Raw genomic sequence first — 16,300 nt, 5'->3', positions numbered from 1 at the left:
TCGAGACGGGGAAGGACTTTGCTTTGGTAAAGAATGGTTGTGAAATATGCTTGGGTTGGTACCGGATAGATGTACCCTGGTGCAGGGGTACCCCTCTGGCTCCTGCAATCCTGGCCACAGCCAGCCGAGGCAGGAACCCGCTGGGCTGCACTGCACTGCAGCTCCTCTCCTGCACAGGAGCACGAGTCTCCTTCCAGTAGAAATCAGGGTCCAGGAGAAGGCAGAGTGTGAACCTGGACCTTCTTGCAGTGTACAGTCAGGGTACAACCAGTTTGTGATGTTTAGATGGGACTATGGGGTGTCTACGGTGTCTGTCTCTTCTGAGGACAGGCTTCTTGTGGCACCCTACAGAGGATGCATCTTGCTGAGATGCTGTGCTCGCCTGTCAACACAAGCTGGGCTCTCCATTTATCATGTTGATGACAGGGTAAGGTTTTTGGTAATCCTTGGATATGAAGAGTAGGATGTAGAGTCCGTGGCAGCCATCCTAAAGCATGGCTGGGAACAGCAGTTGTGGGAGGAGATGGAAACCGTTTTACAGCCTAAGCCAGACTGTAGGGAGTAAAACTCACCGCTGCCTTCCAGCTGGTCTTCCCAGGCCTGGTGCCAATGAGTAATTACAGTGGTTAGATTGTGCCCTACCTCTCACTGCTGTGTCACCGGGCTCAGTGTAACTCTCAACAGGACGCTACCTGGCTAGCTCCAGGCATAAGAGTCCTCTTATTTAGTGCTGGTGGCAATTTCACAGCTGAGTCCAAAGCCAAGAAATAAGGATTTTACTCACTGCACATCCTATATGTTCCATGTTAGCATTAACCATAAATCCCTAAATAAGTATTTATTTAAACTGTTCTAGGACAAAAAGTGCAGATGTTGCAGAGAGACCAGCGCATCTGCAAAGATTGCTCTTATTAAGGGGAATGTCCTCAGTGATAGATTACTGCTGGTACAATTCACTCCTTTAGAAACTGCTTTTCTATGTGGTTTTTTTTTTCCCTGTAAAATAATACCTTATTATTGATGAATAATTCCTTCCAAGGTCGAAATTTCTTAAGAATCTCAAGATGCCCTTGATCTGAAGCTCAATATTTTATTTTGCATGTCTATCTTAAACTAATTTTTATCTGTATTTGCAATGCAGTTAGCAAACAGCAGTGAGCTTGGGCCTTCTTGGAGCCCTGCGGTTGGCTGTACGTGAGAATCCCTGCCAGCTTCTGGTGGGCCATTTCCAGGCTCCCTGGAGGGTCTGCAAGTCACATGGGGAAAAAGGGCAAGGCACAGACAGATCGAGAGGTGTCCTTCTCATCCCAGTCACGGTGCTGGGAGGAACAGAAGCAGATGGGTCACAAGGTGATAACTTGCTTTCCTGTGGAGCCTCGTGGTGTTACTGACCTGCCCTGAAAGCAGGAGCTGGCGGGCATTTGTGAGAAGTGGCGGGCAGACCTCAGCAGAGGCTTCACTGGATCATGCTGTTAAAATGGCTTTATTCTGTTCAGACACTGGGTGGGTGCTGGTGGTCTGCAGGGCACGATGGTCACCTCACTTAGGGAAAGATGAAGAGAGATGGAGGAAATGATCCCTTTTGTTATGGCTCTTGCTGGATTCATGTCACCCCCTGACTGCAGAGGGATGTTCGTATATCGATGCTGCAGCTCTTCGGAGCCCTCCTGGCCAGTCACTGTGTCACCATGCATTTCTGCTACTGGAGCAGGATGACCCTTGTCCTCTGCCCCGGGACACAAGGAAGAGGCTGCTTCCTTCCCCTCTGCCAGCAGCAAAACCACCCCAGGGCCACCGCTCTTCCTGAACTGTAGTAGCCCTCACTTTCCTGCTCCAAGCCCCATCCGGCACAGGAGGACACCTTCTTCAAAGCCTTTCTGGGTTGTTTTTTTTTTTTTCCTCCTCATCCGCTTTCTGTAGCGTTCTTTGAGTTCAGCTGCTCCTGGGTATAGTTGGTCTCCTGTATAACTGGGTTGCTTCGTACAACACTATATAGTTTCCTCATATGCTTATATAGCTGCAAGTGTAGCCCATACTGTTACAGAGCTGGGACTGCTGTATTTCTGTGCCTGGCACGTCTGTCTATGAAGCACAGGATTTGCTTCCAGAAGTAAATGTCTTTCCCGTATTGTGTTTGTGTGTTCGTTTTTCATAATTGCTAACTATTATTTCATCTTGATCTTCTTGTGTTTGGGAGTCGGTGCAGTGCGGCTAGCAGTAAAGATTAAGACCCAAAAGCTTATAGGAACAAACTTAATTGCACCTGGGGTTTGCTACAGAACGAAGCATATTCATGGATTTATAGACTCATAAACTAAAACAGGAGGAGATTTTATAGACAGAGAAATAAAGTACTGATTCCCTGAGAGCCTCAGGCTATCAATACCTGCATCTTTGTAGGAACAAACCATAAGTTAGACTACATGCCAAGACAAAAAAGTGCAATGCCTTACTACTTTCTTTTCCTGACAGCCTTGAGAACCTTTGGATAATGTATGGATTTGGGCTGCTAGAGGTATCTTAAGGGAACAGCTTGCATAACTGCTGGTGAAACCGGCCCTTATGCAGCACAGGAGTTTGAGTGAGTTATTTCTAGTGATCCAGAGGCTGAGCGGCTAAGGTAAATCCCCAAAAGCTGGAACCTCAAGTTCAAGCAAATATTAATTCTTGTTCTCTTGAAACTAGGACGTAGTAGAGGTGCTTTGTTTCCGCTTTCCTTACACAGAAATCTTCTGTTGCTTCTCTCTTGCAGGAAGACGAGGCTGTGTGAGCTCTATGCAAAGGTTCTGGGATCAGAGGAGGCTTTACACGTAAGCGCACAATCTCAACCACGGCATCTCTTGTCAGACTTGTTGAGCTGGGGAAGGGCAGAATGAAATCGGCAGGCAGCAGTGCTCCGGCACAGCCTTGCGTAGCGTTGAGGAAAAGGTACCTCCTATGGGAGCACTTGCTGCCCTCTGTAGAGGAGTGGAGAGAAGGTTATGGCAAGTCTTGGGTTGTGCATGACACTGAGGATAAGAATGAGCTTATGAAACAGTTAAAAGGTAGGTAAGTTCTTGTCCAGCTTCATGGGTGGCATTCACAGTGCTTACCACAGTACTGTTTTCAGATGTGGCAGATTTGCCCTTACCTCCCAGCCTATGCCGGGCATAATGTTTCTTCGCTCTTACTAGGTGCTAAGATCTGTTGCTGCATATGGGGTTTTTTTGCCTTTCTCTTGTCTTCTCTTCCCTGTAATGGTAAATAACTGATAGGATATGTGTGATCTCACACTTCGTTTATGTGATCAATGCCGTTTATCCTTTAAGGGCAGTTTTACATGAGTAAAGTGTTATAGACACCAATCTCGAGATGGCATCATTTTAAACACATTGATATTGTCCGCAGAACGATGCAAGTGCCATACTTTGCATTTTTAATGGTATATATTTGTATCCGATGTATAAATTATAAGTAGTATATCTGTGTACACCAGAGGTTAATTTTGCTTTACATGGCTCAAAGCATAAATTTGTGCTCAAAGCATAAATTTACATTGACAGGTTGAGAGGATTACGTTCTACAGTGGCCAGATCGGCTAGTTTAAAAAAAAAAAAATAGCTAGCAGTGTCTAAAATTAAGGCTTATTGTGTCGGATCCACATTGCATTAAGAGACTTGTTAAATGTGCTTGTCTTGTCAGACATTGACATGCAACAAATCATAAGCTATTCTTCTCTGCTGTCTCCTCAGTTCTTTTATTAGCTTCCTCGGGATTTTGTCCTTTCCTTGAGTGAATTAATCTCTGTTTTACAGCCAGTGCATTATGAAGAGAAGAACTGGTGTGAAGAGCAGTATTCTGGGGGCTGCTACACAGCCTACTTCCCACCAGGCATAATGACTCAGTATGGAAGGTACAGTGTCTATTTATAGTGGGCTTCGGAGTAGAAGATAAGACCAAGTTAATAAATATCCTCAGAAAGGGTCATAAATCCTCTGTCACTGTTCACTTCATACCTTTAAGATCACTGGTGAATATTTTAAACAGATATTATAACCTTCCGCTTGTCTCAGTTGGGCTTTATGATGGATGAGTACAGTATCATTAGGGGTTTTATTCACTTCTGTTATTTGGTGAATACAGCTGACTACATTGTTGGAAGGGAGTTGGGAAGTTTTCACAATCTTTTTAGAAAACTGGCACTGTGTATTTGAGATCGGTGTTACCATTTCCAGCACATCTTTAGCTGGTTTTTCATAAATACTGGCAGACAGTTAATCCCTACTAACGCTGACAGCAATGAGTGATTCCTTTGGACTGTTCATTTCGTTTTAGCAGTCAAGACTTAATATAGTCATCAGTGTGTCATTGTATACAGTCTTCTCCAACATAAGTTTTTGCATGAAAATAAGATTTACCAAAACCAAAAAGGCTTACTGGTCAGACTTGTGATTGGATTCAGATACATAGTCTTTAATGTGGTGGCATAGCCTTACTTTTGAAGTATAAGTTTTCACAATTTAAAAAGAACTTAGAGCAATAAAGCAGTTGTAATGAATAGCAGATGGAGGCCTTAGTATTTAAAGTATTTTAATGATAATTATTGCAAATTCTGTGAAAAATAGAGTAAAAAAAAAATCCTTTTTGCTTGTTACTTTAGATATCATGGTGATGTATTTCAGGATGCTACAGTGTGCTAGTAATGCCTAGCATTTGTAGTTATGACACTGGCTAAAATCGTGAGATAGAATAAATCTCATGTCAGACTAATTGTCCTTTACTCCTAGGACCAGTGTAAACATTTAGAAAATACGAACACTGGGGTGTTTACTGTAAGAAATTAAATGTGGTGCAGATCCACCCCCTCCAACTCAACGCACCCAAAGTTACTACCTTTAAGTGCTCGCTGTTATTTAAAACACTTTTATTTGGATATTAACCTGAGGATTTCAATTATCTTTCCTCATATGGCTGATGTGACGTACTGCTTGTCCCCCTCCAGGATTATTCGGCAGCCCGTTGGCAGGATCTATTTTGCTGGCACAGAGACAGCCACAGAGTGGAGCGGATACATGGAGGGGGCTGTACAGGCTGGGGAAAGAGCAGCCAGAGAGGTACAGACGCAAGACTGTCAAATATCCTATGGAAAATGTGGAAGATCTTTTGGTTGGAGTTGAAATGGGAACTGAGTGTTGACAGCTTTCAAGCATTTTGAAATCTTGATGCAAATCCCTGAGAAGGGGATAGACTTCAAAAAGGATGAAGGTTTTGCACTTAGATTTGGAATGCTTAGGACAGACTCTGGCTATTTCATCAAACCCTTCTCTGTTTCCAGGGTTGAAATCCTTTCTTCTTTAACAGAAGCCACACGTTCTCACCCAGTCATTTTTCCCCCACAAATGCACACTTTGTTTAGTCATTGTACTGCGAGATGATGGCTGTTTGGCCTCCCTAGGAACAGCTCAGTTCTGCAGCTCTGCAGACCAAGCCAGTCCCTTCCTCAAGTGTTTCCAACAATACCATTGACACACTGTTATAACATTGAGACAGCCTTACATAACGTCATTAAACAACGACTTAAATATTTTGTTTCTGAGAAAATGCCAATTTCTCAAATCTTTTCATGAGTATTACGGTTCATGGAGCAGCAAAAGAAATTTCGTCTTTGTTTTATGAGGTGAAACGAACCTTGCGGCTGAAAACTGCAGTCGTAGAACAGAAATTGGCCTGGAAGGGATCTGGAGAGTTCATCTAGCCCTTACCCCTGCCCCAAAAGACAGGGATCAACTGTCACTAAACTGTCCCGTTTGTGAAGGTTATACCTAATCTCTTCCTGAAAGCCTCCAGAAGTAGCGCTTCATGACCCCTCTAATGTAAGGACGTTACAGCAGAACCTCCACAGGCCTCAACAGAGAAGTTGGCAAGTGAGCATGACTGGTAAAAATTTTGTTGTTTTCCTTTCATCATGTACTTGTGAAAGGAAAATACGTTTAAAATCCAATGCAAGGTTGTTTCTTACTCTCCTGTATCAAAAAGTTGATGGGGTCCATGAATCTTCTCTAGAGTAGAAGCTGGCAAATCTTGTTAAATCTACAAGTGCTTGGAATAGGAAAAGCATTAATATCACCACCTCCATTTTATTTTACTGTGGAAGAAGTTCATCTTGCTGTCTTATGTGACTGTCATTTCTGATGATCTTTGCTATCCTGCACATTTCTAGTATCTTTGACACTTTGAATGGTTACTTTTCCTTTGTGAAGGTTTTCTTTTTAGTCTTGCTTTTCTCTGGCTGAACGTGGTGGTCTGTCACCACTCACATGATTCTGTTTCTCTTCCTACGTCACGGCAAAATTTGCAAATCATGCTACTCCTGGGTATATAGCTTGCCCATGCAGTAGCTGGTTTATGCACACCTCACTTTGCCATGAGTGTACGCTTAACTCTTAGTCATATTCACATTACCCTGTTCCCACAGGACTAGTCAAGTTCTGATTTCTCGCATAGATTAACTAAGCATAGAGCGTTGGGTTTTTTTCTATTACTGTTTCTGTTTTCCACTAGGAGGAGTATCTTATTAAATATCAGGGACCCCAGAAATGAGTTGTACAAAGGTTGAGTTTTCTTTTAAAATTTGAATGCACAGAGATTTATGTGGTGAATTGTTAGCTTCATCATGCCATTTTAAAACAAAAATTGAAGGCAGCTCTTTTTCCCTTTCAAAGAATGAATGGTACTTACTGGAGAATGTTTTTTATTTTCAGATACTGTTTGCTATGAGGAAAATCCCAGACAGTGAAATTTGGAAGCCAGAGCCTGAATCAATTGTAAGTCTTTCTATAGTTTAAAAGGATTTTTTTTTTTTTTGCTGTTTGGCTGATGAGATATAATTTGTTGGCTGTTTTTATTTAAGTTCATTAAACCAAAGCCACAATAAACTTTCTCTTAGTCACCAAAACTGCCCTTCCCTAAACAGGAATATGATAGAAATTCACAAAAGGCACCCATCTGACAACGCGGTAACATAGGATTGGAAAGAACTGCACTTTTTAACTCGGCTATGAATCCTTTCTGTGTGTCTCTCCCTCTTCCCTTTAACTGAGCAGAAAATTTTAATACACTGTACTTCTTCACAACGTGAACTCTTCAACCCAGATTTATTTCTGCTGCAAGAATCTCTTGATGTACATCCTGCCTCTCACAGTGGAGGTGTCATGTTGATAATGGATGCTCTCCCCACAGGATATTCCAGCTTTGCCCATCACTACAACCTTCTGGGAGAGGAATTTGCCGTCTGTGCCGGGACTGCTAAAGCTGATTGGATTTTCCACTTTCTTCACTTCTGTGGCTGCAGCAGGATTATTTGCCTACAGAAAGGGACTTCTGGTTCGAAACTGAAAAAGGTGCCAAAGCAAAGCCTCACGCTTGAGCGTTTTTCCTTTTTTTCAGAGTTTTTTTTTTTTGGCATGTACTTCCCTATCTCCAAAATCAGACAGGACTGGGGAAGAGGAGAAAACAGTAGAGAGACGAGGCTGGAGGGGAGGGATAAAGGAAGGAGATCGATGTTGAAAAAGAACACCTTGAATCTGGGCCTGCTTCTAGCAGTAATCTTTTTGTTGTTGAATTTCTGGGATACCTTGCCAAGCGTTATCACCTCGAGGTTTTTATCCAGATCTCAGAACAGAAATGACAAAATACCTCTATGAAGCCTGTTCTGATGAGATTTGAAGTTGTTTTTACACTTACATCTGAACCAGACCCTGAACTCCAAGTCTTCACAAGCATTTCCATCTCTAGTTGTAAACAAAAGATTTCTGCCTTCCTGGGTGGTAGACTGACAAAAGAAATCCAAGAATAATTAACTAGCTCATGCAAATTGCTGGTGAGGGTCTTTTTAGTGTTTTTATTTTTCACCCAGATGTCCAGAGCCCAGGCAGCACCTAAGGGACAAGTCAGACAGCCTTTTGAAGTGGGGCGTCTAAATTTATCCATCTGAACTATGCAAGTGTGGCCAATAGGTTGTTAGCATTTCCAGCGGCATATTTGTCCTACAGTGAGTTAAAGGACAATGCTTTTACTGCCTTTGGTAACGTGGTTGAATTCAGGCTCCCCAGCTGCGTTCACACTGCCTGGACCAGCAGAGCCCGTGTGCCCCAGTTGAGTCCGTCCCTGCGCGGGATCAGATCTCCTCTGCCTAGGAAACTGGCGGGCTGCAGACTATAGCCGATGTGTGCAGCAGTGTCGCTGATCAAGCTGTTGGACCTGAGGGTGGATGGAGAACCTTGAGCTAATGTACAGACACAGCCTTTCAAACCTTTTTCACCCTGTCTGACATCTCTTTGACTCCAGGGTCCTCTTTTAGCTCCCTAAGTTGCTGCAAGATAGCAAGAGAACAAATTAACCTCTGTCTATGCCAGGAAGTTGTGAAGCCATCCATAAAAAACTCTTTTGCATATTTTTTTTTTCTTATCTCCTTGCTTTTTTTCATTTACTCAAATTTATACTTTGAATACCTTGAGGCTGTCTCTTGCCTGGTAGGGCACAATGGGCTTGAAGATGTAGCATTAGCATTAAAAAAAAAAAAAACAACAACAACAAAAAACCCAACCAAAAACAAACAAACAAACAAAAAAAAACCCCCAACTTAACTGCCACCCAACACTTGCTTCATGCTGAACACAGCTTAACTGGTTCAGAGCTTCAGTTTTTCCTAACCGTATTGATGGGATTAGCCCTTCCACTTCTGCCTGCTGGGCTGTGTTGGACTGACTGTGCACCTTTGGTAACTAATCAAGGATCTAAATGATAGAGAAATCCAAGGGAACCGTGAATAGAATCATCACATGGAAGTGCTTCTGCCCTCCCTAGCTTGGTACCTTTCAAACAATGTAAAAAAACCAAAACAAAACAACCCCAATGCAGCTACCAAAACCTTAGGTGCCTACCTGTCATTATCACGGTACCTTGTTCTAGGTATATCTGCTGCTTTACATCTGCCTGACAGAAAACAGGAACTCACAGGTATAACTGAGAACAAGATTTGGTGCCCATGAAGCTTGAGAAAAGTTGTACGTCTGGAATTTTCCTAAGCCCCTTTGCTGCACTTCTCCCTTCAACCTGTGATGGTTTGCATGTAAAAAAATTACATTGCAGTAAAAAGCCATGGAGGGAAGTGTAATAAGGATATATTCAGCAACTGGTGTGAGCAGACGGTGGAAGAACTGTATCACCAGTCTCAGGCAGACTTTTTGGGATAGCATCTGATCTTGCTTGTGCAGAGTAGTGCTTCATTCTCCAAATAGTCCCATGGAACTACTTATAAAGCTGTAATATTTGTTAGCAGTGCATAAGTTTCTGGCCCGTAGGTTTCATTCTTTTTAACTTGATGTGCCAGTTAAAGATCTTCTTGTAGCGGCAGCTTGGATTTTATCACAAATGAATATCCTCATAACAGCCTCTTAAAATGCATACGGGAACTTTTCAGCCATAAAGATCTTTAAGTCGGAAGAACAGTGCAGCAGTGTACATATGGCCTTTCTCATTGTATCCCATAGAGCACTAATTGGCTGGGACATTTGCCTGCCACAGAGTGCTTCTACGTGGCTTTGTCTCTGTGTGATTTATTTACTAAATGAATTAGAAACAGAAAGCTGAATGGGAACTGTGCAAGTTCAGAGCTTTTGCAACTCAGACAATTCTCAGGCCAGAAATAAACACAGGGACCTAAATTTGGGAGGACATTTTTAAAGTCTTGGCCCAATATTTGTAAGTGCTAGACGGTGAATACATACTTAATATATTAAGAACTGCTGCATTTGCAGATGATTTCTCTGCCAAAACTGTTTGGAATTCAAGTCCTGCTTCTGCCCTAGAGGTGTTCTGCAGGTCTCCAAAGGGGAGCAGATCCATGAGACTAATGAGGATAAATTTGTTTCATTCATTTCCAAAATGCATCTCTCTCTTCTTTGCTCCTGAATCTGGCAGAGGTTTTTCCCAAACTAATAAGAAAATGTTGTGTGCCACAGGGGCAGAAAATCAGGAAGGAAAACAGAAGTTCGGTATAGTTAGAACCGAACTGAACCATAACTGAAGCTTTTCATGGGATCGGTAAATTTAAAACAAAAGTGTATATAGTTATAAATCTTTCTTATTCTTAGTTTCAAAGTGAAACAAAAATGGAAAAAAAAACAAACCGACCACAAAGCATTCCTCGTTTTATTCTGCCACAACTAAAAGGTAGGTGCGACTTGAAATTTCAAACTAAATTTGGATCCCCTGTGATTTCTGGCTGAGTCTGGTAGAACTGGGACGTCTGAATTGCAACATCTGTATTAGCACTTGAAAATCTCTGTCGACTTCCTTCCAGACTGCCAAAGCATTAGGAATGCGCTCTTTGTCTTTACAGCTGTGTCTTGCTGCGATTATGCTGTGGAGTTTATCACCACCATGGGATTAAAAAGAAGGATTTGCTGCTGGTTTCTCAACATCTTCCACATAAAAGGAATATGTGGCACTTTGTGTATGTGGATGCAAGTGGGATGAGAAAACTGACAAATGTAGGTAGAGAATCAAGTTGTTTCCCCACGGGTAGAGGGAGCTGTTAGCACCGGTTTACGTTTTTAAATTTCCTTCGTGCCAACCCTTCAAAGAGAGGAATGAAGTCTGGTTTAGCGGGTAACCAGTTGTGCTATATTCTTAATTTATTAACATGTTTGATGAGAAATCTGATACCATGGAAGTTCCAGCAGTTTACCAGCTTCGTAAAATGTATTATAGGAACAACCATGGAAATAATTGTATTTGTCTCTTATGAACTGATTTGTGTTATCATGCATATTTTGTAAGGCTCTTAAGAGTTTGCAAAAAAAAAAAAAAAAGAGGTTTATTTGCTTGTACACTGTTCTGATAGCAACTGTATATTGCAGAGGATGTCGGGTCATGGCATGAAAATCCATGTTAACCAAAGTACTTGAAAGCTAATTGTATACACTACTCAACAATAACAATGAAGTGAGCAATCTGAGACAGCCCCTTGTCTTTCCTTTAACTAGTGCATTTTTTTTCTCAATGCAGATCTTGATTCCAAATAGCACATCTGCTGTCAATACAACAAAGACATTAATGACAGTTAAGAATATGTCTGAGCATGTCCATCACTGAAACCCAAGGGCTGGAGGAGAAGCTAGGGACTTGTACTAAAATAATCTTCTTGTGACCTTAGTGGGACTATTGTTTCACTGAGGTAGACTTTACAGAAGTGCAGAAAATGTAAATTTTTTTTTTTTTGAGACATGAAAGAAAAATATTTTTGAGGAGGAAGGAATTGTATTCCCTCCAAAACTATTTGGATGCAAAAGGGAGCCAGTAGTAAATGGCAACAGATCTGCCACTGCTCTCAGACAAGAAGCAAAACCACTTAAATCACAGATTACAAATGCTCCCAAATAAACCTGACCTGTGTTTAAATGGACTAGCATTCCCTCTCCCATCTCCACCACCTTAATCTTGCAATCTGTTCTTCGATAGAGATAAAAACGAGATGGCCAAAGCACTCTTGCTTTCAAAATATCTCTACAGTCAAGTCGTTTAGGCGTTGTCATAGACTGCTGCTTATAGCGTGTCCTCTCTGGTCATGTACAGGTCAGTGTTCAGTGGTGCCTGCCTCTGTGTTTTGGAAAAAAAAGAGTGACTTCACTTTGCAGGAATATATATGCTCTGTGTGTGATGAATTTGTGCCTTTTATAACTGTAGCATTTTCTCAAGTGCCTCTGTGGTGACTGTCTCCCTTGGTTTCCTTCTTAAGTTCCTTTTTCAATAGGCTCTGCAGATATTTTTATCTGACAGCTGTGAACTTTTTTTAACCTTAATTAGAATCAATAAATATTGTCATGTCACATTTACTGTTTGAGGCTTTTCTTTTGTGGAAGCCCCTTTTGACTTGGTTGTGATGGTGCATATCACTTAGTAACACAACATTTTGCATTTCATACTGAAGCCAGTGAGGTATATTCAGCTTTTCTCAGTAAAGAAAGCTCTGTAAAGAGGGAGAGGATAAAAAGAAAAACCAAACCAACAAACTCTGAAAAAGCCAAAAAGAACCCACCCCCAAAAAACACCAAAAAAATCAAACTACATTTGGTAATAATTCATCCTAACATATAGGCGGCCTACTGTCTTACGCTTAAGAAGTAATTTTTATTGCTGTAGGTGGATTTGGAGTGTCCCTGTCATGAACCTACCTCTCTCATCTTTTTTACCAGAACACGTATGGGCAGGGACACTCTTTATAGCTGCTCATAAGAGTCAAGGGTGGCTGAACATGGGAAGAAACAGACCTTGTACCAAGTACTGTATGGTGTAAACATAAAAAACCTGGAAGAAGAGAGAGACAGAAATCACTGGTTTAATTTAATCCAGCAGCTCAGTGTCAGTGCTAGAGAGATAATGTATCTGAAGAACAAATTCAGCCTTGGGTAGGGATCTGTGTTTCACAAAAACGTAGTCTGTCAATACTGGAAAAAGCGTAACCATCCATGTGAAAAACACGTCAAAAGCATACGGTGCTATTTGTACAGGCTTAACTTTCAGGATTACTTACAAGTTATAAAGAGGCATAAATACCATGAAAGCAAATATCCTCAACTAATCCTTTGCATGCTCTATAAAGCATCCGTCCCCCAAGAAACATATCAGAACCAGCAATGCATTTCACAGGCCCTCAAAGCAGCTCTCAAATGGTTATGACTCTTAAATGTTGCTGCCTTGAGTCAGATGTGAACTACCTCTTTAACCCTGTGTTCAGACATATCCTGTGGCATCCCAGAGGAGGTACTGAGATGGTAGTAGTAGTATTTATTAATTTATTTTAAAAGCTTTCCGTGTGCCTGTCAAAGACACTAAGTCAGCCAGGGGGCACTTCGGTATTTCCAGCAGTCCAGTGTACGGAAAATTAATTTAGACAGATTAACACAGGAAGAATATGTTTTGTGTAACATCTATAGAAGATGCTAACATGATTTCCTGAGAAACCAATTAGAAATCCCACTCATTGTTTAGGAGAGGATAGGACGTATTTGCAAATGATTTGGCTAAATCATACCAAACTCACTTCTAGCAGGAGAACTGAAGATCATTTTCCCCTCTCCCCTGGATAATTATACCAGTCTACTTATCTGAAGCAAATCCCAAAATGTTTGAGGGACTGACGAGTTTTGCCTTCTGGCTCATGGCAGCATAAATTCCCCTTGGGCCTGTAGAGTAGCCTCAGAAAAAAAACATCCAAGAACGAAAGGCAAAACAGGCCTTGGGTTGTACAGAACCAAGACACAGTTTGGTATCTACTGTAAACGGGTGGAGGCTTTCTGTTTAATTTAGACCAATGCATTAATGTCCAAGTTTTTGCCACCTTGTTGGACGTGCTTCCATCAACAGGGCTCCCAAGACACAGTTGTTGTCTGGCTGGTCCTCCTCCGTGCGGGGAGAGAGGGGCTCTTCGCCTGATGGTTCAGCCCATGCAGGACTGGAGGAGTCCTATGGACACCTCCTTCTCTCTCACTCTCCATGTAGGAGGATACCTAAATAGATGGGGTTTCTAACTTTGGTATCTCAGTTATGTGCTTCAAATCCATGGGATGAACTCAGGTTAGGAGAAGAGATTTTGAATGTAATGCATGTGTTTCGCTTGCTCTGCAAAGATATTAATTACAAGGTTAGATGTTTTTGAAGAACACAGGATATTTACTGACCAAGAGAGCAATTCATGAACAAAAACACAGTTGCCTTGTGCCTTTCAGACATCCGAGGGCACCTTGTCCAGCCTCCAGCTGCTGCTCCGAAAGGCAGCATGTTCTTCCAGAGGCCATGAGTCCTAAACAAGCCCTGTGCAGGTGGCACAGGTGTTCTTTGGATACCAAACTACGCAGCTTCTACCTCCCACCAACTGCTGATGGCAATTAGGTACTTAAATGCTTCCTTGGGATATTTAGCTTTGGAGAAATGCAAACAGGGATAATGCAGGCCCTGTGAATCTAATGTGAAGCAAATTAATAAATTGGATGTTAATAGGCAGCTGCACATGTGGTGTGCTAGTACATAGCTGTCCTTTACACAGGCAGGCTACACAATGATTTTGTTGGTAATTGGAAATAAAAACAAAGGCATGATACTCTAGTCAGTTAGAATATTAGTGTTATTTAGTGGTGTTTACTAGAAAACCCTTCGGTTAGCAGCTGAGTGCCAAGTTAAGCTGTAAAAAAATACACCTGAGTAAGAGGGTTTGTAAGTTGATTTTAGTTTGCATGATTAGGACAGTCAGTAGCAATAAGCTATTCTGAAGCTAGGCTAGAAAAAGGTCAAAAATTAATTTTAAATAGCTGTGATAAGCTGTGAAACACACGCTAAGAGTCTTGTCCGCTGGGTCTTTACCTAGGGCCGTGCTGGCTCATCCCAGTTTTCCATTCTTCCTGGCCTTGCTGAAAGAGGCAAACCAAGTTGTTCTGAGGTTTCATGTCCATTGTAGGTCAAAGACAGTCTCCCTTTGTGTTTTGACAGAGTGTGAGGGATACCTTTTCTAGTTTAGAAGTAAAGGGTTATTAGCTTTCACCCAGGGCTGGTTTTTGCTATGTGCACAGGGCGTTTTCTGTTAGCAATTTTTACAACCCCTCCTTAGCGGAACAGCCCTAACAAAATAATCAGTATCTATCCAGCTCCATTTACTCTGGCTTCTACAGGCTCTGTAGACTCCCTCCCTGCATTCCCGCAACTTTGAGGGGGGGAAAAAAGCCCAGCAATCCGTTCGTCTGACCTGCAGCAGAAAGGCTCTGAGCACATAGAGCCCAGCCTCATCTACCCTAGGGCATAAAGTCGTTGAACGCCAGTAGTAACTTTGAGGGGCGTCTCATCGAGTGCCGTTTCCCTGCAGCAGCAGAGACTTGTTGAAGAAGCGCTCGAGGAAGCGGTACCCAGCAGAAACACCAGCCTTTGGCTGATTGGGTTTGTCAAATGGCTGGGTTCCCGCCTGCACCGCTGTCTAATGGGAGTCAACGCTGCACTCGAATACGCTGTAACGCTTGCATGGGAAGGAGGGGACAAAAGGAAGTGTATTAATAATGCACCGAGGCATCCTTGTCAGCTCTCAGGCTGTTCGCTCCCAATTTGCATATGCTCCAAGTTGTAAGAAAACACTTTGCACAGCAGTGTTGCATTTAGCAGAAATTACATTATAATTTCAGATGTGGAAACTTCTATTCCAGGTCTGAGGCAGTGAGATGTCCCATTGGGCTGTGCAGTCATTATCTTAAACAATTGAAATGCATGCTTTCACTTAATCAAAATCAAGGGGAGATGTTATTCCAGCCCCCACTTGCCAATTCAGGCCAAAGTGGAATGAGAATATTAAACTAAATTAGAAACTATGTTATTTCCCAATCATTTTTTTTATGAGCCGGAGCTTGGCCGGAGTGCTTTTTCAGAGGCTGCGTATTTGAGTCAACACCTCTGTCTATACCCTTAAAGCAAACTGTCCCCAAAGAAAACCCCTTGCCAGAGGAGGGGAGCGTTCAGGTGCGTTTAGGGTCTGTGCTCACACTTTTCTCCCAGCTCCTTCATGCTGCCAAGCAGCAGAAAGGACTTCAGCCACCCTTCAGAGGAAGTCTTGCCGTGGCGGCAGAGTGGTGGTGCCGCAGCCATGTCGTTGCCCTGATTTTTGCCAGGGACCAGCTAATGCCAGGAAGGAGAGGCTGCAGGGATGGCGCCTGCCTTTCTCTGCTTCCTCCAATGTGGCATATCGGAGCTTGGAGATGGTGAGAACTGGGGCTTGATGCCAGGGACTTGCATCCCTTCCCTTCAGTGTGTTTCCATTCCAGAGTTTGATATTTTGGGTACTCGACAGGAAGAGTAAGCACCGGTGCAGAAATACCCACGGAGACCTTTCTGCGAATCAAAGTGTTGAGCTTTTGCCACGTTTTTGTTTGCGAGGTGATAAAATACTGCTATTGTGTAGCCAGAAGATGGCAGCCTTTATTTCAGCCGTGAGCCCCGCGGTGCCATGCTGCTGTGCAGCAGCTGGGCGGCTGGCCACGCTTCAGCACAGCTGTCTGCAGCTGGGGTCTACTCACAGTAGAGTGTGTGTGTTCCCATGTCCCTGTCCCACCCCCCCCCAGTGCTAGGCTCTGCCTTTTGGAATTCAGCTGGACATCCTGGATTTAACCATCGTCTTAATGAAAATGATGGTGCTCAGGCTATAATCCAAGGAGTTTTCAAGTGGACGGTCTGGCCGTGAAAGTCCAAATGCCAAAACAAGCGGTAATTACATCCTTTGCTTCAT

General features: G+C 42.7%; 1 protein-coding gene across 2 annotated transcripts in view; it reads left to right on the top strand.

Moving 5' to 3' along the window:
* LOC128909277 (amine oxidase [flavin-containing] B-like) overlaps positions 1-11,872 on the top strand; it is a 58,754-nt gene extending 46,882 nt beyond the window's left edge. Inside the window, exons 11-16 of one of the 2 annotated variants that reach the window (XM_054200718.1) lie at positions 2,753-2,810; positions 3,795-3,892; positions 4,982-5,093; positions 6,741-6,803; positions 7,219-7,379; positions 10,382-11,872. In XM_054200718.1, coding sequence (XP_054056693.1) covers positions 2,753-2,810; positions 3,795-3,892; positions 4,982-5,093; positions 6,741-6,803; positions 7,219-7,374 — 487 coding nt within the window. In that variant the 3' untranslated portion in view covers positions 7,375-7,379; positions 10,382-11,872. Of the gene's footprint in view, positions 1-2,752; positions 2,811-3,794; positions 3,893-4,981; positions 5,094-6,740; positions 6,804-7,218 lie in introns of both variants that reach the window. The other variant, XM_054200710.1, reaches the window with a different exon arrangement.
* Positions 11,873-16,300: the final 4,428 nt, after the last annotated feature.

Source organism: Rissa tridactyla, chromosome 1, assembly GCF_028500815.1.
Source record: "Rissa tridactyla isolate bRisTri1 chromosome 1, bRisTri1.patW.cur.20221130, whole genome shotgun sequence".
In the NCBI taxonomy this organism is placed as follows: domain Eukaryota; kingdom Metazoa; phylum Chordata; class Aves; order Charadriiformes; family Laridae; genus Rissa; species Rissa tridactyla.
The sequence above is the reverse complement of the archived record's forward strand: the minus strand, read 5'-3'. Positions and strand labels throughout refer to the sequence as shown.